The following is a 22,407-nucleotide window of genomic DNA, read 5'->3' on the forward strand; positions in this document are numbered from 1 at the left end:
TATATTGGCCACACTGATGCTGATTTTATGTACACATTTGCGCTTTATTGCAGATTCGATAGTTCAAGAATAGGACCACAGTGAGCCATCTTAACATACAGAATACGATCAGTCGCAAAATGCACAACGGGAATATGGATGATCGACAGTACCCCCCTAAAATCCAAACTCAAATTCTGGACTTGTTTCTTTTCGTTACTCCAACATCCAAACTTCGAATCCTCATTCAATCCCGTATCCTATATATATTTGCTGCCATTCTGGTATCCAAATAAAAACTTGAAATCAGAATCCTAATTTTTTTTCTCGCCATCCTGATATTCTATCGCATATATTTGCGGCTGCACTCGCGTTTAATCAGTGCAGAAACGTTTATTCAGGTCGGAAACGTTAAAACACAAAATTCTGGCCATGAAATATGAAGGTCCCTATCATCATGGGGCTCAATCAGATCTGCCATTCCTGAAATCTTCCCATTATGTGCGTTGTGGAAAAGGCACCGAGATACAACCAGACACAAAGTCAAGTACTGGCATTTATCGCAATTATCCATTTTATAGGATAGCAACAATTAGGCAAGAGGGGATACTTCCGTTTTCTAAGATTAACTGTTTAATCGTGGTTGTGAAATCCTTTGATCAATTTGAGCGCTCTCTATTACTATATCTCTATTACATAATTTGTGATATGATTGTTTATATAGAATGTTGCTGACGAGTGTCAGCCAAGAATATTTGGGTTTATTTCAATATGAATATACTATCTAATTGTTTATTGAAGTTCTGTACCTTGAAGATGCTTTCCTTTGATTTCGGTTTGTTAAGCTAGGAATATAGCAGATTCCTTATTGCTATAATATTATTATACTTAGCAGGGTAAATCATTAAGTCTATTAGTGTTTGATATTGAACAAGAACTGAAATGTGAATTTGGTCACCTACACACTGCACGATGATGTCGACTATACAAGGTTTGATTTTTTTATTTCTTACTATATCAATTCATTTTACTGTTCTATTTCTCATCACTCAAAGTTCCTAGACAGTGATGTACTTTGAATCTCAGCTGTGTTACATGCCCTGCAGTCAAACAGTTATTGTGTGTTTTACATCAACCTTGCATAATTACACTTTGATAATTAGTGAAGCATTGTGCAAGTTGTTTCCAGCCGTTTATGGTCGCGACCCAGTTTCCGAATTTAAAATGTTCCCTGGGACTCACCTCTAAACACCAAGAGGTACTTGTGCAGGGTCGCAAATGAATTCTATGTCATTCTTAGCGGAGAATCATAAGTTAGAATAATTTGAAAGAAATTTCTTTTGATACTATTAATTTAAACTTAACCATTGCCACTTGTGCGCATGTTTGATTTTGGCGTATACTCATGGGAAATATTAACATGCGAATCTTGGCGTCTAGACGTAATCAATACCTTGACCTATGGCGACAGTCTAGAAATTGTGTATTGTGCAGAATGAATGCATAACAATATTGATTAGGCTTATTGGTTTCAGAGAGAAGAAAATATCTCCACCTGTCATATTCTTGCATATTTATTCTCCTGTATCTATCAAGACGTATGAAATTTACTCCATGGTTGCTTTTCAGTCCTGCTGCCCGCTATGGTATGGTTCCTGACTGTGCATGGAAGTGTTATAAATGAAAGGGCAGATGTAAACACGAATGAGACTGGAGTCTTCCATCAATGCGAAACTTTCAAAGCATGTAATGCTTCAGAAGTGAGTATCTTTACACTTGGAAAGTTTATGAATGGTTGAATACTATGATGCACGCAGGAAATAATGCTTCAATTTATTTAGTTGCTAGTATAATAATACTGAACAATGGTAATTATGACCGAAGGAATTTGGGAGTAGAGAAATATATCTTATCTTTTTGTAAACTTCACCAACAATTGAAACTGATTAAAATGACAATATCTGGTCCCAGTTTGCAAAACTGTGTATGAGGCTGTTGGATGCTTTCTATTACATCTGAATTAAATGTAGATTGGCTTCAATGGAGTTGGAAAACGTAACTCTTATTGCATGGTTTGGCTAGGATACTTCACAATTAATTGGAGCGAATGGTGCCCTCACCGATTGTTCATCATGCTCTAATAAAAAGCAGAATTAAAGATGCTATTAAATAGGTTTACTACCAGTATTGATAAAACTTTACTGAAATTGTATAAAATCTGTATTTTTGTTAGACCATTGTGTGTATGCCGGAAATGAGAATTGGATTAAAATTGGAGCACAGAAACATTAAACAGATGATATTAGAAATAAATGACCAGCATTTTGATCTGGTTGTCCAGTTATTCAAGTCTGCTGGTCATATCCTGGTTAGAGCCAGTAGCCGACGGCATTTTGAAAATACAGCTCGATTGTTTGAACCCGGCATACGATCGCTGTTGTATTACGCAGAGCTACGGGGGAAACAACACCTGTAACGAGATCGGCTATTGCGGTGAGGACCATTGTTTTGTGGCCTGGCGAAATGTTTCCGGCTTTATCGCAATTGAGAAAAGCGGCTGTTGGATGAAGAATGGCGGTTGCGAGGATGTGTAAGTCGAAATTCAACCTTAACTAGTGTTACTTTTTCAGAATTTTCAGTCTTGCAAAACCGGAGGTAAATCCTGAAAAAATAGGAAATTTTTCCCAATTCATAGCCGGTTGACTGAAAAACAAATAATCAGCTCTCTCACACAGTGCCCAAAATAGGTTTTTCCTTCACATTATCAGGTGGTTGACTAAATTAGAAAAAAAAGGTCAGCTTTGCGGCTCAGCTCCCGAAATACCTGCCTGAGCGTTACTTCGGTGCTGATTTACCGCATACCAGTCGAATTTAACCGTATGATAGACCAAAATTCTCAAGAAAGAGGACAAACCAGTGTTCCCTGTAAGCTGCGCACAAAATCTCCGAAGTGACGACCTTTTTTTTTATCGTTTCCGCACTGTCGTCCGAGGGTATGCACAGTGAGTCGGTGAGTGTGCGCAGACTCGTCGAAAATTGAACGGAACATTGATGGTCACCCCACCTTGACTATCTTGAAACAGCTGCTTTCCTGTAGTAGCCTGGCTAGCCTCAAATTACAGTGCTTTGACGTAGTGACGTAACATGATAATGTAGAGTTATATTTTCAACCAGAATTGTAGTTTCAATGCTTTTTCCCGACATAAAAGCCCTGTGCCGTACTGCGGCATCCGATACAGTAGCACGAAGAACCCCCAAATTTTCTCTGCGGTGTAAACCCGGTGTTGTTTTCTTTCATATAATCGATTACGATTGTATTTCTCCCATAATGCACAAATTCCGAGATCTCTTTTCGCGCAGAACTCAATGCGTAGCAAGGAACGACTCTAAAGCGGCGCACGGTGTGTTATTTTGTTGCTGCCACGGCAACTTATGTTCCTCTTCTTTCCGTATCGCTCCTCCGTTACCGGAAGAACCCGAGGTTACAGATACCGGTGAGATTATCGGAAATTTCATGCCTGTGACGTCGTATTTGGTGATACTGTTACTGATACACAATGTTCTTTCCAAATCTCTACCCTTCACGACTACCCCTGTCGAGTGTCACCCGTAAATATTCGGGTTTATTTCAATATGAATATTAGAGGTCTTCAAAAATGACTCTTTTTCTCAAACCGTGCTGGCTACTTGATAAAATTGTAAGGTTACCTAATTCAAGCCTACACACCTAGTTCGGTTCAATTCCAACCAGTGGAAGCGGGGTTATTGCCGTCGAAAAATTTGGATTTGAATAAAATAGTATCTACGGTGGGCACCACTGTAATAAATAATTAAAGAATTGGTCACCGTAAATACTATTTTATTCATATCCAAATTTTTCAAGGGCAATAACTCCGCTTCCACTGGTTGGAATTGAACCCAATTTGGTGTGTAGGCTTGAATTAGGTAACCTTACAATTTTATCAAGTAGCCAGCACGGTTTGAGAAAAAGAGTCATTTTTGAAGACCCCTAATGAATACATTTTCCAATTGCGTATTCAAGTTATGTTCGCTCAAGAAGCTCTTTGACCAATTATTGCAAATATAGTGGTTGGTGGTTCATGCTTCCCGTTCAAGATAATAATGCTTAACGTTAGTTTAGAAGAATGTTGTGTCTGTAGAATTACTGTTACTGTGAGTTTCTTCTCAAAATTCTCTCATATTTTTTAGCAAAAATCTGACAGCCTAATTTGTGCCAATGGAAGGAGTTTTTGCGCCATCTAAAATAGTATATTTGGCTTAAAGGGGCACTGCACTCTAAAAATGATGTGGTCCGACTTTATATAGTTGTCAGCCGATGTTATGAAGGAAATATGTCGTACACGCTCCATTACGGCTGGGCGTTTTGAAGAAACCGGCTGCGCGTTTTGAAGAAAACGGCTTGTTCTTTCCAATTCTCTACTAGTTGCTGACGATTACCCCTGACGAGTGTCAGCCGAAAATATTCGGGTTCATTTCGATATCAATATACTATTCAATTGTATAGGGAAGTTTGGTACCTCCATAAAGCTTTGGTATGAGTTGAGTTTATAGGGAGGTCTTGCCTTAGATCATATCTTGTGAAATGACCACAGTGTGTGCCACAGGGATTTGTTAATTGTCAAAAGCACAAATTCTTTTCATTATCGAAATCGACTATCGAATGCTTTAGATTCGGAAGATCGCGCCTTGCCCGCGGCGACTCTCATTTCTGTTCTTGCCGTCAGTATGCTTCTGTTGGTTGCCGTTATATGCTGCGGCTATTACGTTTATCGCAAAAGGAAGATGCATGCTGCGGAAATGGATGCCGTCAGCGTGGTATGTGGATTGTTATTGATTGTAATTCTTATAGTACATGTGTCAGCATTTTCGAGTAGGGGAGAGTAGGCCAAGATGAGACACTTTTCGGATAATTCAACGCCACTCATAGAGTGATGCATTCTGAGGATTAATTTTGGTACCAATGGAAACCCTGTGATCTGTACTATTTACGGCTACGCCTCGAGTTATATTGAACTACGTACTTACAGATTTTTTACCCCGCAAAAATCCTTGCTCAAATGTCACAACTTACCCCCCCTATGATGAATCAACTTCCTGTCTTTTCATTGTGTCGCATTTTTGCGGTGTATTGAACCGATAAAAATTGCTAACAAACCAATGATGATGATGAACTAGTAATATCATGAATAAAATATAACAATCGTGAAATAATTCACATTTACAAAAGTGTTTGCACATCATACGCGAATTTGAACGGTTTAAACAGTCTTTTTCCAAATTATATTAGAGTTAGAATCGCTGAATTGAAAAATTACTTGGAAATTGAATTCGGTTTCAAATGATAAAGAAATAGGTACAACAGTGAAATTCGGTTCAAATCAAACCAGAGCTCATACTCGTAAGTATGAAAATGGCGAGAATGTCTGTACACTGAACTTTTTAGGCAGTGTACACTGTACAGCTCTCCTGTAGCATTTTCATGTAAACCAGAAATTAGACTATAGTCAAAATTGGGGCATAGAAACATTGTAAATTTAGATTAGAATTAGATAACCTGAATTTTACTCTAATTAGTCTAATTGGAGTAAGTGTGAACCCGGTTAAGAACCAACGAGTTAAATTATAAAACACTGAATTCGAGACGACTTTTTCTTAAGAACACTCCTGCTACCGGCACGACGGGCTGCACCGTTTCCTCTTTTCCCATGAATATGGAATCGCCCAGTCCGCATCTGCTCGCGGTAAAAGCCCGGGGACGCTTTGGGAAAGTGTGGCGCGCCCAGCTAGAGGATCAAATCGTAGCTGTGAAGACGTTCAATCTCAGCGTGAGTGTGCTATTGTGAAATCTCGTAGTTTTGAATCGTAGCCGATATCGGTCAAACCTATAACAAGCACCATCACCGATAACAAGGGCCGGGCAAAATGATGAGCTGTGTGATTTGATTCGCAAAAAAAGTCGAAATTTTGTCAAAATTGTAGCGTTAGGTCAAAAAAATGTCTAAAATTATTACAAAGTCAAAATTTTTTTGCAACCCCCATTTTGTTTGTATCGTAGATTTTGCCCTGTCGGTGAACTTATCATTTGACATTTTACTGCTTGCAGCCTGCTTTGTAGGCCTACCGTTGTAGACGGCCCATTGCCTGCTCATCGTGAAGCATAAACATTCGAATGAAACAAATAGGTTGACATGGTGTTATGCTCATTTCTCAACGTACCGCAATATCCCAACGGAAGCAAGACTGCGTGGGTATTGCATTGTTCTTATATCAAGAAGCGCACGATGAAAAATTGTGATGTAGACACCGTGGTCAGAATCAGGGCTGTTGAGTCGGAGTCGGAGTCGGTGGAGTCGGAGTCGGGGTAATTTTCACTTGATGGAGTCGGAGTCGGAGTCGTAAAATCTATAATAGCTGGAGTCGGAGTCGGTGGGAAAATACTGACTGGAGTCGGAGTCGGAGTTTGTGAGAATGACTATGACTTCGACTCCGACTCCGACTCCAACTTCTCTATCACGAAAACATTTGCTTTCAAAGAATTTTCAATAGAATTTTTATGTATCACCAATCACTGTTATTATTAACCATGCAGATCAGGTGCGGCCAGCCCGTGGCACGCAGGCCAAATTTGGCACACGAGAAGGTTAGGTGTGGCCTGCGAGGTAATTCACGAAATTATTTATGTCATCAGGTACAATTGCAAGGCCAACCAAAATTTGATTAGCATGACCGCGAAATTTGATGATGACTAAAACAACAGTTCTGACGCATTGACGTATCCAGGGGTCAGCCACATTTATCCCAGATCTTCGTATATGACCAATGACCATGAAGTAGAATATTTCCTAGCAGATTTATTTGAATTTAAATTTTTCTCGGTACTTCGCATGATTCATTGTCACTAGATTTCTTGCATTCAGTATTTGAGCCCCCTTCTGAAAATTATAAATACATATTATTCACAGAATTGAGTCTAACTATATTCGCAATTAGGAGATACGGCTTCGCTTGTGCACTCGCAGCGAGATCGTCGACAAAACATTTGCACAAAATGATGGAGGCATGTTCACTGATACCATCGATCTTGCTATGTCTAAAGGTCGAATAATCCTGTCCTTGCCAAATGAGCCCAGTGGTATACAGATGCGACCCCCAATGTATGTTAGCGACGTATTTATTGATATAGCTATAGCCTAATTCAGTCGTTATATTGCCAAAAAAATTCGCGCTTCGCGCGACCAGGGCCTGATTGCGCACTGCACAGTTGCATGACATATTGCTATCAATTTTAGAGCGTATTGATATAAGTCTTGTTTGCAATGTTACCTAATTCGGTTCGCTCCTATCGACGACTAAAAAAAAAGGTTATCAACATTCCAGTTGCCCGCGCAATGGTTCGTAAATCTCAGGTGTCCCTTTAGCCGAAAAAGTTGCCCACCCCTGATATAGATAAAATTAGACATTACTTGCAAATTACAACTCAGTTGCAGAGGGGAAGAAAATCGCAAGATGCGTTTTCGCGATGCAGTCAAAATCGATGCAATTTTTGGAATTATACCATGATACTGTGACAGAGAAAATGCATCGGCTGGTTTTGTAAAATTGTAAAAAGGATGTAAATATGACCAAACGATGCTTCCCACTTGACAAAATTAAAAATATTTGTACTGTAGCTTAGCTGTTTGGGTCGAACAAATGATTAAGAAAGACTGCAAGTCCCAATCCGTGAATACTTGATTAAGTACATGCAGACTAGACATAGGCTATGGTCTTTGACTACTTAACTAAATTCCATTTATGACCAATATCTAATATTAGTAGTAAGAGTGTGTGTGCTTGTAATCAGGATAGTGTGCAATGACAAAATTAGTATTGAATAGTATATTCATATTAAAATGAACCCGAATATTTTCGGCTGACACTCGTCAGGGGTAATCGTCAGCAACTAGTAGAGAATTCGAAAGAACAGCGTATATCAACAATCGTAACACAAAATATGACGTCACCAGCACGAAATGTCGAATACGAGAGCGTTCAATGTACTAATTTTAGATGATACACGAACTCTTTTTGTTGACACAGCCTTGGCTGGTGTATTTTGATAAAAGTCGACTCCAAGGCGCACAAATGAAAGTGTGAGCGACCCTTTCCGAGTATGCGAATCAAAATACACCAGCCAAGGCTGTGTCAACAAAAAGAGTTCGTGTATCATCTAAAAATAGTACATTGAACGCTCTCGTATTCGACATTTCGTGCTGGTGACGTCATATTTTGTGTTACGATTGTTGATATACGCTGTTCTTTTGAATTCTCTACTAGTTGCTGACGATTACCCCTGACGAGTGTCAGCCGAAAATATTCGGGTTCATTTTAATATGAATATACTATTCAATTGTATATTTAAGTTCTGTACCTCAAAGAAGCTGGACAAAATTAGTAAGTTCAATTTCTTTATTAGTTGCCGAGTCATACACAAGAGCTACACTTGGATTTTTTATCTACATTTTTATTATACAGGATTGGATATCTGCCATATTTGAGTGATTCATACATTTCAGGATATTAGAGAGTCCATGTTATAAAAACTTGAATAAGGAAGGATATTTAGCAAATCTTTATTTCATGTTAATTACATAGGGGATAATTCGAGCTGTGCCACAATGAAACAATTTAGCATGCCACAGTTAATCATATGTCTGCATAGCATATGTTTAATGGTTGTATGATAGTCATTCAACCGACAATGTGGCATATAATTTTCGAAGTAAATTGGTAATAATGCTGGAGTCGGAGTCGGGAGTCGGAGTCGGTACGTTTAAAGACCCAGGAGTCGGAGTCGGAGTCGGTACATTTAAAGACTCAGGAGTCGGAGTCGGTATATTGAAAATGTGTGGAGGCGGAGTCGGTGGTAAAATTTACCGACTCCACAGCCCTGGTCAGAATGAAGCAACACGGTGTGTCACCAGCAGTGTACGCACAACTTCAGCATTCTCAACCAATAACTTCTGCTGTTGAACGTTCCTTCTCCATTCTTGGCAAGCTGCTTAGTAAGGACAGACATTTTCTACCCGAGAATGTAGGAAAGCATCTTTCGTTGCGCTAGAGCAAATTTTTAATTATTTCTACCATATGCGTGATGTAACTGCTGGAACTCTTCTTAGGGACAGCTTTCGTTAAAATGAAGTTTTTTCGTGTAATAATTTGTCAGTTTTTGAGTCGAAAAAGTTTTTTCAGGCCAAACTACTTCGTAAGGACAGACAGTTCCAGCTAAAAATGAAGATAAGTAGTACAATTCTAACGTTATGCGGGATAACATCTAATTTGCATATGTTAGGTCAAAATTAAGGCAGCGGTTTGTTCAAGACTTAACAGATATGTCATTTTCACTAACATGCGTATGGCGTTGCTTTGTAATACACGTTTCGGGTCCTGTGATACGACCAATCGGGGTTTCAAAGGCCGCCACGGTGGAAAATGGATTGAAAACACCGTTTATTTGCCATCGCAGGAAAAATCCTCTTGGCAGAACGAGCAAGATATCTTCTGCACTCCCATGATGAACACGCATCCGAACATCCTCAAGTTCCTCACAGCGTCAAGTCGTGGGGAGGGCGTCAACTCGGAGCTGTGGCTCATCACAGAGTTTTACGATCGGGTAAGACCTGCTAAATATTGCTGTAATGTAGAGGGCGGTTCCAGAAAACTGTTGGCCCGCTGCTGCGGTAACATATTCAATATCTGTGACAGGTAATCTGTCCTGTGGCTCTTCCATCATTAGCTATTTAAAAGCTTGTTCGCTAGAAGATAACTGTGTGTAATAAGCAGGGCTGGGCAGAATCGAATATTAGGCTTCAAGTTCAAGTATCTAATAGAATCACATATGTAAATTTTATGAGACCACAAGGATTATAGGCTCAAAGCCAGTTTAACTTCATATTAGAGATTACGGTATTTCATATATTTTCGCGTACCCATTGCATTGCACTTTGTAACAATGCTGTGGGCTGACCGCGACTTCACAGATGTGTCGGTTCAGTGCTGAATACTCGAATCATTGCAACTAAAATACTCAATTTGGATTGAGTACTCAAGCCATTGTGCCTTCCCTAGTGATGGCAAAGAAGTTATTGCGACTTTTACCTCGCCGTTATCTTGTTTGCGTCCATGTGTTCTGCGATTATGCATTTGCGAATTGCATGTGTGCACTAACGCGGGCTTACTCAAATCATGTTTTCGAGTCGCATCCGCTGCTCAGGCGCCGTGCCAATTTGTTTGTTCCTACGATCGTTAATTATTTTGCAAAACAATGTAGTTCAAAGTCCTTTTCTGTCCACAGTGGCAGCCATGGCATGTTCATTTGCAAATCCTCTGATCAGCGCACTGTCACGTGTTGACCATGTTCAGAGTCAAAATAAACAAGTTCACAGCAAACTCTATGCTGCAGCTTGGAGATGAGCAAATATGACTTTATCAATTCAACTTTATGTGTCGTGATTTTAAAACATGATGTTCAAAGTAATTCACAGGGTTTGTTGTTGATTATTATCGATGCACTCCGTTGCTTATGCTATAATGTATTATCTGCCTCGCAACTTGTAAAATTCTTCGATCAATATGCAATTGAATCATATATTAATATTCATTCATCAGCTAACGATCGTCAGAGAGGTTATCTTCAATGGCTGGTGGGGAATTGAATGTTGGATGTTCTCTATATTATTCAATTGTATGTTGAAGTTATGTACCTCCAAGAAGCACTTCAAATTCACATATTACCTGTTGAATATCATGCTTGGCCGCAACTAGGTCGTCGTGAAATCGTATTTGTCTGAATGAGATTTTGGAAAGAGTAACCTAAACTGGGTGCTATCATCAAAGAGGAACCTTTTCCAATGGTGTTCTCTTACTGATGTTGACCCATTTTGGTTTTTGGTTGGTGGGTTCATAAGAAATTGTTGTGGTCTCTGCAGTGGGTCAAGGATGCACGGAATTCAATATCTTCAATATCGATAGTGATTGGGAGCCTATTTAGAAAATGACATTTTGGCAATGATTGAATACATTTCAGAAATGATCTTTCCCCTATTATGTTACACGCAAAACTATTTTCCATCATGTATCATAGCCAGTGTATGTGAAATAACTAAACTAAATTCCGTATTTGATAACAAGGGTAGTTTGAGTGATTACCAGTGGCATTGGGATTGAACACGCAGTAACTATTTTCATTATGAATGCGATTCATCAATTGTCAATACTGTTTTAATTCTTTCGAAAATGGATGTTTTCCTGAATATGAGCTTCAATTGTGATATATGGCACTTGGTCAATTTGGCGATATAACTGTAATGACTAGGCTAATGTGAAATAGATACATCGATATTGTATTAATTGCTTAGAAAATGAAGAGCTTCTAGGAGGTATAGAACTTTGATATACAATTTAATAATAACTGATATTGAAATAATCACAAAAATTTTCGGCTGACACTCGTCAGGGGTAATTGTCAGCGATTAGCAGAGAATTGGAAAGAACATTGTATATCAACAATCGTATCACCCAGTACGAAGTCACCGAAATGAAATTTTGAATAAGAGAGGTCAAGTGATCGCTTTAGCTCAATGCACTACATCTTAATTCAGAATTGAGAGGAATATTATATCCCAATAATCGTATCACAGGTGATGTCATTGTCATATCTAGTGATACCGTTGTTGATATACAGTGCAATGTTCCGCTGAATTCTTGACTAGTTGCTGATGATTACGCTTCACAAGCGTCAGCTCAATATTTGGGTTTATTTCAATGTGACTATATTACTCTTGCTGTTTGTCAATTGACCCCTTGAAAACTTGCCCGGGGTGTGGTGGATTTCAATCTAGACATATGTATTGTTTAACCAACCTATTCAAATGTAACTCTGAGTCATATCTCCATCCAGGGATCGCTGACGGATTACCTGCGAGCCAACACGGTCACCATGGACGAATGTCTTCGAATGGTACAGACCATGGCGTGCGGAATGTCCTTCCTTCACGAAGATATTCAAAAGCCAGGCACGGAAGCCAAGCCCGCAATAGCGCACAGAGACTTTAAAAGCAAAAATGTACTCCTCGATCACAATCTGAACGCGGTTATCGCCGATTTCGGTTTAGCTGTGAAATTCTTGCCGGGAGAGAGTCCAGGCGAGAGCCATGGCCAGGTGCGTGTTACTTTTACAATCTGATTGAGGCTTGGATCTCTTAGAATCGGGTCGGTTTTTCTGAGTATATGTAGGCGTTGCCTGTTGTTATGGTTTGGTGTGTGTGGTGTTATCGGGATTCGGGAGGCTAGCTTTGGGAATGTTTTGGAGGAGTGTTTTGGAATCAAACTCAGACGTTGAAATGTACCGAATAAGGCGTTCAAACTTGGACTACTTGATAGTTCTAGTTGAACTAAGCTAATTAAAGCGGTAATCCCGGTAATTCTAATCTAATTTCTGGTTTTCCTGAAAATACTATAGGATAATCGTACTGTGCGAATCGTTCCAAGCTGGGTTTAGGCTACAACCATTCGCCATTATCATGCTTATGAGAACGGACTCCTGATTTGATATGGATTGATCTCGATTTTTGGTGTGTTTCTTTCTAGTTTGGAGTTTGATTGAATTTCCACGTTTTTGTGAATTCAGTAATTCTGATTCTAATCCAATTTGGATAAAAAAAAACTTTGTAGCGGTAGATATAAATCAAATATTAGTCTAATTTATGAATTACTGTTGTGTGCTAATTTTAAATGTAATCTAATTTCTGGCTTTCCTGATCATGCAACAGGATAAATTTATCGTGCGACTTGCTGTACGTACATACGTTTGCCATTCTAATGCTCATGATAATGAACAATGATTTGATATGAATTGAAACTGATTGTTTGTGTTTCTTTGTAATTCGGTACTTGATTCAATTTCCAATTTTTTTAAATTCAGTAATTCTGATCTAATTTAGAGAAAATTGTGTGGCTGTAATTCAAATTCTAGTCTGATTGAAAATTTATGAATTATTTCCATGCTCTAACTTTAATTCGAATCGTAAAAAATACTATAAGGAAATGTATAGTACGAAACGAAGCAGGTTTGGTGTTCAAATATTTGCCATTTTCTTGCATATGAGACGAGAATGAACTCTGTGACTTGATATGAACTGAACGTTTTTTTTTGTCCATCTGTTTGATTCTGAACCTGATTCAAGTTCCAAGTTTTTGAGTGTTCAGTAATTCTGATTGTAATCTGATTTGGAAAACTGTGTAGCTATGTATGTATGCGTGTGTCTGCAGGTGGGCACGCTGCGTTATATGGCTCCCGAAGTGTTGGAAGGCGCGATCAACTTTCAAAAAGACGCATTTCTACGCATCGACATGTACGCTTTTGGCCTTGTTATGTGGGAAGTCATGACGAGATGCACGGCATATGCAGGTACAGTTGCATACTTCCGTCAGGGTTGAAATGACTAGGGCTGGGCTGACGGAATTCATCTGGAATTGAGTATAAAGCTTTGAGTATCACTAATTATTCCGTCACGGCAGTATGAAAGATGTACGTAGTTCAAATATGTACTTTTTATGCGACCACAAAGAATATCACGCCACTTCCACATCGCAATTTTGTGATTTTTCGACCATACCGATTTCATTGTACTTTATGGCAATGCTGTGGGTCTATCACAATTTCACAGATAAGTTATATTCTGGGACATGTCTAGATTTGTGCTCCTAATCAATATTATTAAAATAAGATTGACTCTAACCTTGTGACTTGGTTACCGGTACTAGGGTAGGGTGGGCTGAAGAAACGAAAAATTTGAATTTCAAAAAGTGCCTTCGATATTTGGTCCCAAATTCGAATGAATTACTTCTATCATCATTTCAGGTTCCTGCACCCTCTAGTGGCCGTGCAATTTCACCGAGGGAGCCGACAATAGCTAATTTTGCCATGTCTTGATACTCGCTTATGCTAGAAAGCTAGTTTTGGGGTTAAAAGCTGCGGAAGCAACATGTTTCTATCTCACTGTCTTGAAAATGTACAAAAAAGAAGTTGCAAGCAAATTGTTAAATTTTAGACTGCCATGAAAATGTCGGCTGGTTTTACGAAGTTTGCAATGCCAATTTGCATGTTACGATTTGTTGTACTGCTGCTTTAACAACAAAGTCTTGTTTGGCGGACCTACGAGTTGATTAATAAATCAACCTAGCATAATTTTGATGGGAAAGAGAGAATGATTGAACTTTCATCATATTACATCACGACAAAGCCTTATGATATGAACTTGGTGAAAAGGGTATCTTCTGTTCAACTCTACAACATACGACAGGCCTAGCCTGAATTGTTAAAAAATTGAATCAGTTACAGGTAATCAGCGATATAATTTCTATATACCTCATACCTGTATGCCGTCAGACCAACGCGTAACAGTCAAACATTTTCGCAGAGTGTGGTGAATTCAAAATGCCTTTCGAAGCAGAATTGGGGCCTAACCCGTCCATGGACTTCATGCAGGAACACGTGGTGGAAAAGAAACTGCGTCCCGCTATCAGAGATGGGTGGAAGTCAAATAGGGTGAGTCGAAACTGTCTTCTTCGCTTGGAATACTGCAATTTGTCTTGGCACAGTAGGCCTACATGGAAATGAAAGTTTGGAATAGCTGTATGCAGGATTCTGCGGTTGGTTGTGGTATGTTAGCAGAGTGATTGGTACTACGAAAGAAGAAATAACATATTTCTAGTCTAACAGAATGGTTCTCGACCTTTTTGACCTCGCGGACCTGTGAAACTTGAACAAAAAAAGGATTGTTGGCGTCCAACGTCTTTTGTTTTGGAATTGAGATAGAAAAAAATTCTAATATATTTGTCGGCGGACAACTTGCAACAGCGGTTGAGAACCACTGGTGTAACGCAAGTAGCATTGCATGACGCTAGCAGCTTGTAGATTTTCTTAACTGATATTAGCAAGTTTGTAACAATTTGATCTCAGATATTGCGCGTGTCACCGTTCTATGACTTCCTTGACATCCGTTTGTCAAGTCAACTTGAACGAATTCACGGCCCGAGAGCTCTCTTCCTATCTTTTGTCATGAGTTGTTCTGTATGATGGTGTTAGGAACCTTTGGGTGAGCGTATAATGCGTAATGATTTGGGAAAAAATAACTTGTGGCATTATCTACTTCTCTCTCGGGTGGAACGCATGTTTATAACCTTTTTTGACAAAAATTATTAAAAGATTTTCATCCTGGAGGTACAGAACTTCAATATACAATTGAATACTATATCCATATTGAAATGATCTCAAATATTTTTGGCTCAACTTGTCGGGGGTAATCGTCAGCAACTAATTTTAAAGGACATTGCATATCAACACTCGTATCATCGAATGTGAAGTCACTGCCATAGAAAAAAACTGTCTGCCTGGAATATTTCAATTTTTGATTCATATTGAAATGAACCCGAATATTTTCAGCTGACACTCGTCACTAACTGGTAGAGAATTGGAAATCACATTCAATATTGAATTCTCTACTAGTTGCTGACGATTACCGCTGACATGTGCCAAAATATTTGTGTTATGTCAAAACACATTTATTATTCAATTGTATATTGAAGTTATTTACCTCCATGAAGCTCGCACGCCATAATTTCTCGAGTAATCCCCCCTTTCTTTCACATTCCAAGACTTAAACGGTTAGTAGCACATTAAACAATTGTAAAACCAGGATCGGTTCTCTGCACACAAATTTAATTTGGTTTCGAACACACCAGGATGACGTGAATCTTTGCGAGACTATGGAGGAATGCTGGGATCACGACGCGGAAGCCAGGCTCTCGGCAGGATGCGTGGAGCAGAGAATCATCGGCCTGCGGAGGAACAGAAGAGACCAAGTCATGTCGCCTCCTCTCATTGTGGACATGCAGTCTCCGACGAGCTACGCGGATACGTCTGCTATGGTAAGTCTTTAGTAGTTAGGAGCGTAAAAGTTCAGTACTCGAACACATCGGCTCTCCCTACTCAATTAGATAGTGCTGAAATTATACATTTCTTCTCAAAATTTATCAATGAGAATTATAGTTTTGATATCATTTTCCACTGCTGTAAACCTCAATTGGTTGTATACGAAACATGTAGCACGAAACTATGCACGTTACCGGAAATGACATACCCGTGAAGTCATGATCAATCCACGTCATTGTCACAAGGTGTAATGTAAGAGGTATGGTCGGAAAATATCAAATAATCTTTAATGAGATGTCATTGTATTTTTTGTGGTCGCATAAAAGGAAACTATTTGAACTTTCGACCTCGTGCAAACTGTCGCGACATTTATTGAGTGATATTTGAAGCCTAGTACTCAATTCTGCCCAGTCTTATTTGATTTGCCATTTTCTTTGGTGCATGACGGATTTTTGTTATTTTCAGAACCAGATTAACATGCAGATGAGCGTTTTGAGGAGGGACGACGAATTCGATGATAAGCATAGGTATGAATGGATTTTTTTCCACAAGATTTTACAAGTGGTGATATTTAGCCACATGTTCATGAATGTAATCAAAAGTCGGTCCGGTAGATGTAGTTGACCTTTGCAAATTGGATCTTCTTACCGGTGGTTGGCGAACCCCTAGTTACATGAAACGATAATCTACAGCTTTAATCATCTAATACATTACTGTAGGATACTTGTGCACAGATCGAACCGTGCACCAACCACAGTGCTCAAAGTACAACACCATTAAAACGTGATTTTTATATGAATAGAAAAGATTATTTAATGAAAATTTAATGCAAATCAGTGTGACTTCTGCAGTATGGGTTGGTTGTATGTCTTGGTATCCAGCAAACCCTTGAGGTTTGTGTGAACCCCTGTTCTAGGCATTGTGGTGTCGGCTGTGTTGGCTACATCTGCATATACTCGCGATATGTCTAAATTACTAGAAAAGTTCACCGCCTTTTTTGCTGCATTTAGGTTATACCAGTGCGGTGTGTTCTGAGCGGTGTTTCTTCATTCTGCGGTACCTTGTACCCCTGCATTAACAAATACAGATATTGCGTCATAAATTTATATGCATTTGGTTGGGATCAAGCAATTCAGCTCAGCATAATAATAAAATACTAAAGAAACTACAAATTTGGCCGGCTACTTATTTAGTTCTTGGGTACATTATCTGTTAATATTTAGAAAAGGCAGTCGTGTGTTTTGGCCGGTTACACGACTCTTTGAAAAAGAATTTGGAGGTACAGAACTCAGAATACTGTCGAATATTCATATTGAGATACACCGGAATATTTTTAGTACAGAATGCGAAAGAGTATTCCGGTTTAGTCTGATATGAATACATTATTCGATTACGTAAGTCTCTTGTGTAGGAAGTCTTTGCTACCACGCCTTTGAACCGCCCGCCAGATAGATAGCAAGGTGCGATTGCTTATCGCCGTGTTTTCTTGTGATTTAGAATCGCTGATAGCGCCTCGAGTGGATCTGAAAACAGTGGGGACTTGAAGGTGAGATAAGGAATGGTGTTGTGTCGTGTTGGAAGTTGTTTAAACGCAATCATCTAACCGTAGATTGTGTTTCAGCAGAAACCCTGTCCTCTTGAGTTGGTTTTCATCTTGTGCAAATGAATAATATAATATTCGTATTGAAATGTACCGGGATGGTTTCGGCGGACACTCTTCAGGGGTAATTGTCAGCAACTGGCAGAGAATTTTAAAAAAGATTGTATGTCAAAAAATGTATCACCAGATATGCTTTACGGAAATAACAGAACGGGAAATGTGGAGAATTCGAATATGCACCGTTTAGCAAATATAATGCCAATTCTACATCACATTTACATCGTTTTGCATTTTTTTCGACTATGCCTGTTTCGTTGCACTTTGTGACGATGCCGTGGGACGATTATGATTTCACAACAACGTATTTTCTACTAACGTATGTAGCTTAGTAGCCTGCCGCGTGGTGTGCTATATCATGGTTTTAGACTTACACGGGTAGAAAAAAGTATTGAAAGTGTGACTCTCGTAGCTCTTATAGCGGCGGTTCTCAATCTGTTCCACAAGATTTGCGAAGCGGTCCCTCTGAAGATTTTAGCCGACTCTTGGTCCCTTGTAAAATCAACGCAGAACAACACGCAGTAGTTTGCAGTGTGAATGCGACTTTACGTTGACCCAACGGTATAATTTTGGGACGCCTGCGAGTTTGGTTTGGGAAATAAGTGGCCTGAATTTTTTTTAAATGGTCTCGTGGACCCGAGTTTGAGAACCACCGCCTTGTAGGACCCGATTATGTAGTAGATAACTTTTATGGAGCGCCTTAATGTTCTGATATCGAGCAAATCGATTTCAGAAACGTAGCGAAAATTGCCAAGACGACGACCACGACTCCGGCACCTTCGCAAACGAAGACACTCTGTCGCACGATGGCGTTATGGAGCAGCTACTCACAAACAGCAATACAGAGAGCTCCCAGTCTGGCGCGGAAGACAACGACTCTGCGACTTCTCTCTTGTCCTCGGAAGAACCTCTCTTGTCATCAGAACAAAGCTGACTCAGCAGTGTGTCTCTGCCAGACTTGGATAACTAGATAATTGTAGTTGTCTGATTAAACTAATTACAGCGAACTGCCAGTGATCTAATTCTAATCTCGTTTGTGAGATGCTTGTTTGCTCTAATTTTAATTCTAATCTAATTGTTGGTTTTCTTGAAATTGCTACAAGATAACAGTATAGCGCGAAGCCAAACTTGTTGTGCAGACTTTTTCCCCCCTCATGCTTATGGGAATGAACTGAGCTTGTTGAATTTCCCAGTTTTCGCGGATTCAGCAACTCAAATTCTAATCTATTAGGAAAAAACCGCAGCTATATTTCTAATTCTAATCTACAACAGAAAAGCTGAATGTTTTCTAGTTTTCCAAGTCTGGTTTCCGCATTCTTGCTCGTAATATGTTTACGTTGTTTCGGGGATTGGCAAATCAGATCGAATGTATCACGCCGGCGCTTCTAGCGTCGGGGATTAACTGCTGCTTGGGTGTCTATGTAATTCGATTCCGAACTGAGTATTAGGCTCGAAGTGGAAGATGCGGAAAGTCGGAATTTGTACTTTTTTATGCGACCGCAAATAATATAGTGCCAGTTCAACTCCGCTTGTCTGTAATTTGGTCTTTTATTTCGGTCGAGCATACTTCATTGCTGTCTGCGACTGTGCTGTGGACTGATCGCGACTTCGCAGATATGTCATTTGTATACTGCGATATGAGTAATCAAGGTTTACAATAGGGATGTTCAAAAAGAACTTTTTTTTCGGATACCAGGGGTTCACCGATTGAGTTTTTGGGTTGCCTAAAAAGACGCTGCACACCGCATTCGGCTCAATTCTAACCAGTATACGCCGACGCACATCCTATTGAAATTTTTGAATTTACCATAAAAACTTTTCAAAAATTTCAAATGTTACTGTCAACCCCATGAAATTGTATACACGGCAGGGTTATAATGACTCAAGTCATGACTCGACTCGAGTCACAATTTTCTGATGCCTCGACTCAACTCGAGTCATTGCGCATGACTCGAACCAAGTCATACGACTCGAGACTCATACGGCCGAGACCTACATTTATCTGTAATTTCGAAGAATAGCAAAGTACAACCACACTATTGGGATTTCGTCTGTTGGTACTATAACTTGAAAATGTGACGAAAATGACTCGGACTCGACCCTCTGCTCGTTAACTTGGACTCGGTGGTGAATTGAAAACGACTCGATTTGACTCGAGTCAAAACTATAAAAGTGAGATTGACTTGTGACTCCGTTACAACCCAGAATTATGAATGAAAAACTGAAATAACTCCGCTTGTACGGCAATTATATGGGATTGACAGTAAAATTGAATAAAATATTTACATTTTTTCATAATAAATTCGAAAGATTTCAATTGGCTCTGCATCGCCGTATACTGGTTGGAATTGAGCCAGATGTTGTGAGCAGCGTGTTTTTTTTTCAGGCAACCCAACAATTTAATCGGTGAATTCTCGGGATAAGGAGAAAACAATTTCTGATCAACCCTAGTTTACAACCTTCTGCAGTGAAACTGTAATTCTCGATGATAAATTAACTCTTAGCGCCAAGGAAAGTATAATTTCAGTTGCGCTGTAACCTTGAATTACTTCCTTTGTTATTCATACTTTCATCTATTTTCTCATTTATTGCACGTCGAGGCGGTCGGTCTAGTTGACAAGATGTTGCATTCTGGTTAAGGTGTTCGCTCTACTTCGTATGTTATTTGTATATTTGGATATTCGGGTTCATTTCAATATGAATATACTATTTAATTGTATATTTGGATTGGAAACGTTCAGTGGCTCTTGTGATCAGTCATGATAGTCATGTCGATTGTGGTTACGAAGCAGGACCTGTTTCACTTACGTTTGCAATTTAGTATGTTTTATAAATCCAACTTGACGCCAAATTGTTTTGTAAATCCAACTTGTAATATCATCTGATGTGGTCTTAGCATTCTCAACGGCTCGCATTCTTATATTAGTACATTCAACTGATGTTACTCCCGGTCTGCTACATTTATAAGACAACTATCTTGATACAGGAAGCCTTCATACCTGAGATCGGTGGAGTATGTCTATCCAGTCGCAATAAATGTTGGAATGTGTATCGATTTTTTCGTTTGCATGGCATGAAATCTTCCGCGTAACACTGCGTACTTGAGTATCTCAATTCTGTAACAACCGCTTTTGTATGGCGCTTATGAAATTTGACAGTTCAACAGACTTCTGATCAGTACAAGATGCTTTTGTGTTTTATTTTACCGTTACTACAGTTTTTGATATTGGAATTATGGATCACGTCTCCGAAAGCTGTCGTATGCCAAACGTATTTTTAAATTAATCGTCATTTCTTGTGGCTACTCTTTGTTTTTGCCTATTTTCGTATTCTATGTCCACCTTTCTTGTCGATTTTTCAATGTATATATCGTTATCTTTTGAAGTATTTAACCACATGACGAATAAATTGTGCAAGCCGAAATGTACTGCTTTAATACTGCCTGTGGTGACGTAGGCCTACTACGCCGTATCATAGCTATGGTCTGGTTGTCTGTTCAAGTCGCAGCTCAAAAGATTCGGAAACTGGAAGTTCTCAAGTTTATGTGTCAGTTCCGCCGCAGTCTTTGCCCCGCATATTTCAATGACTTCTTTACCTCGTAATCAAAAGTGCGTAAGTACAGCACGCGCGTCCTGGTCCAACTATCATATGGTTGACCTAAACGATCATCGCTCTGTCAAATATGCCGAACCTGTAGTGTGGAACAGAACAGTATCCCGTCAGCTGTCAGGCAGTCAACGAGCGTGACAGCATTCAAATCGAAATACAAGCCGGCTCTATTGAATAAATACTTGTCGGAGCTTGAGATTGCTGGACCACAATCTGATATATCGACCTCGCATTACGTCAGACGACACCTCATTGGTCTTTCTTTGTTATCTTCTACTACTTTCCATTCGGTGTGCATGACTCCTCTTTACTTGGCCCGGGTGGGTATCTGATTTCAACGACTACTCCAAGTCATTTCTCCGCCTTTCTATCTTTTCATTGTATCGCAATCATGTGGTGGATTGATTGGATAAAAGTTTAACAAAAAACTGAAGTAAACTGCTAGGGCAGGGACGGGAAACATACAGACCCCAGGCGGGATTTTAAGCGGCCCCCGGACGGTTTTCGGTCCTACCTGACAGTCTGCCGCAATCCCCCACTAATTGCTTATTACTTAATACCATGCGAGATAGATTTCGAAGACGGAGCAGTTGTATCAATGAGCTCCGGAGCTAATATTCGCGATAGAAGAAAGCACTGGAACAGTTTAAAATGTACGCCTGCTCCAAATCCCTATAATCAGTGCGCTACTGAGAGGCAGCTCGTAGTTTTAATGCGACGTCACCGGAAACGTCTTGAAGGGAGTCACTCTGAATATTTACAAGTTCAAGACAAAAAGTAGCTACAATCCGCAGCTATTTGCGTGGGTCAAGGGGATATAATAGCGTGCTTAGCAATTACATGATGTAGGCGGACTTAGTCGTGTGTATGGCCGTGGAAATATTAACTTACCCTTGGGGTCAGTATTTAAAACAAAAGTCTGGCAACGGGCGCATATCAATTTAGAGAACTACTTTGAAAAGGCAGTCGATTTTATGGAAATGTGCTGGATAATACAAACATTGGGTCGTGTGTTGGATCTTGGATGACATCGTCCTAACGCACCGAGCCTCAATAAATTCTACCGGGTACTAACAAAACTTCAAATGTTACCCCTGTCGGGTGGTAAGAGCGGGCAATTTCCTCGACACCACTAAGTATAGCTTTGCTGACTAGCAATGCTTTATAA

The 22,407-nt window shown here is 39.6% G+C and overlaps 1 protein-coding gene across 1 annotated transcript; it reads left to right on the forward strand.

Moving 5' to 3' along the window:
- The first annotated feature begins 811 nt into the window (after nucleotides 1-811).
- On the forward strand, nucleotides 812-19,038 carry LOC145432963 (activin receptor type-2B-like). Its single transcript, XM_080309804.1, has 14 exons — nucleotides 812-970; nucleotides 1,609-1,739; nucleotides 2,430-2,569; nucleotides 3,340-3,473; nucleotides 4,670-4,815; nucleotides 5,658-5,825; nucleotides 9,506-9,652; nucleotides 11,939-12,199; nucleotides 13,309-13,447; nucleotides 14,460-14,587; nucleotides 15,784-15,969; nucleotides 16,439-16,500; nucleotides 17,471-17,519; nucleotides 18,364-19,038. The coding sequence occupies exons 1-14, from the start codon at nucleotides 952-954 to the stop codon at nucleotides 18,562-18,564; spliced, it is 1,911 nt and encodes a 636-aa protein (XP_080165930.1). The 5' UTR covers nucleotides 812-951; the 3' UTR covers nucleotides 18,565-19,038.
- Nucleotides 19,039-22,407: the final 3,369 nt, after the last annotated feature.

The sequence above is a fragment of the Botryllus schlosseri genome, chromosome 2 (assembly GCF_051294905.1).
Source record: "Botryllus schlosseri isolate E-star chromosome 2, Bs_hap1, whole genome shotgun sequence".
NCBI lineage: Eukaryota > Metazoa > Chordata > Ascidiacea > Stolidobranchia > Styelidae > Botryllus > Botryllus schlosseri.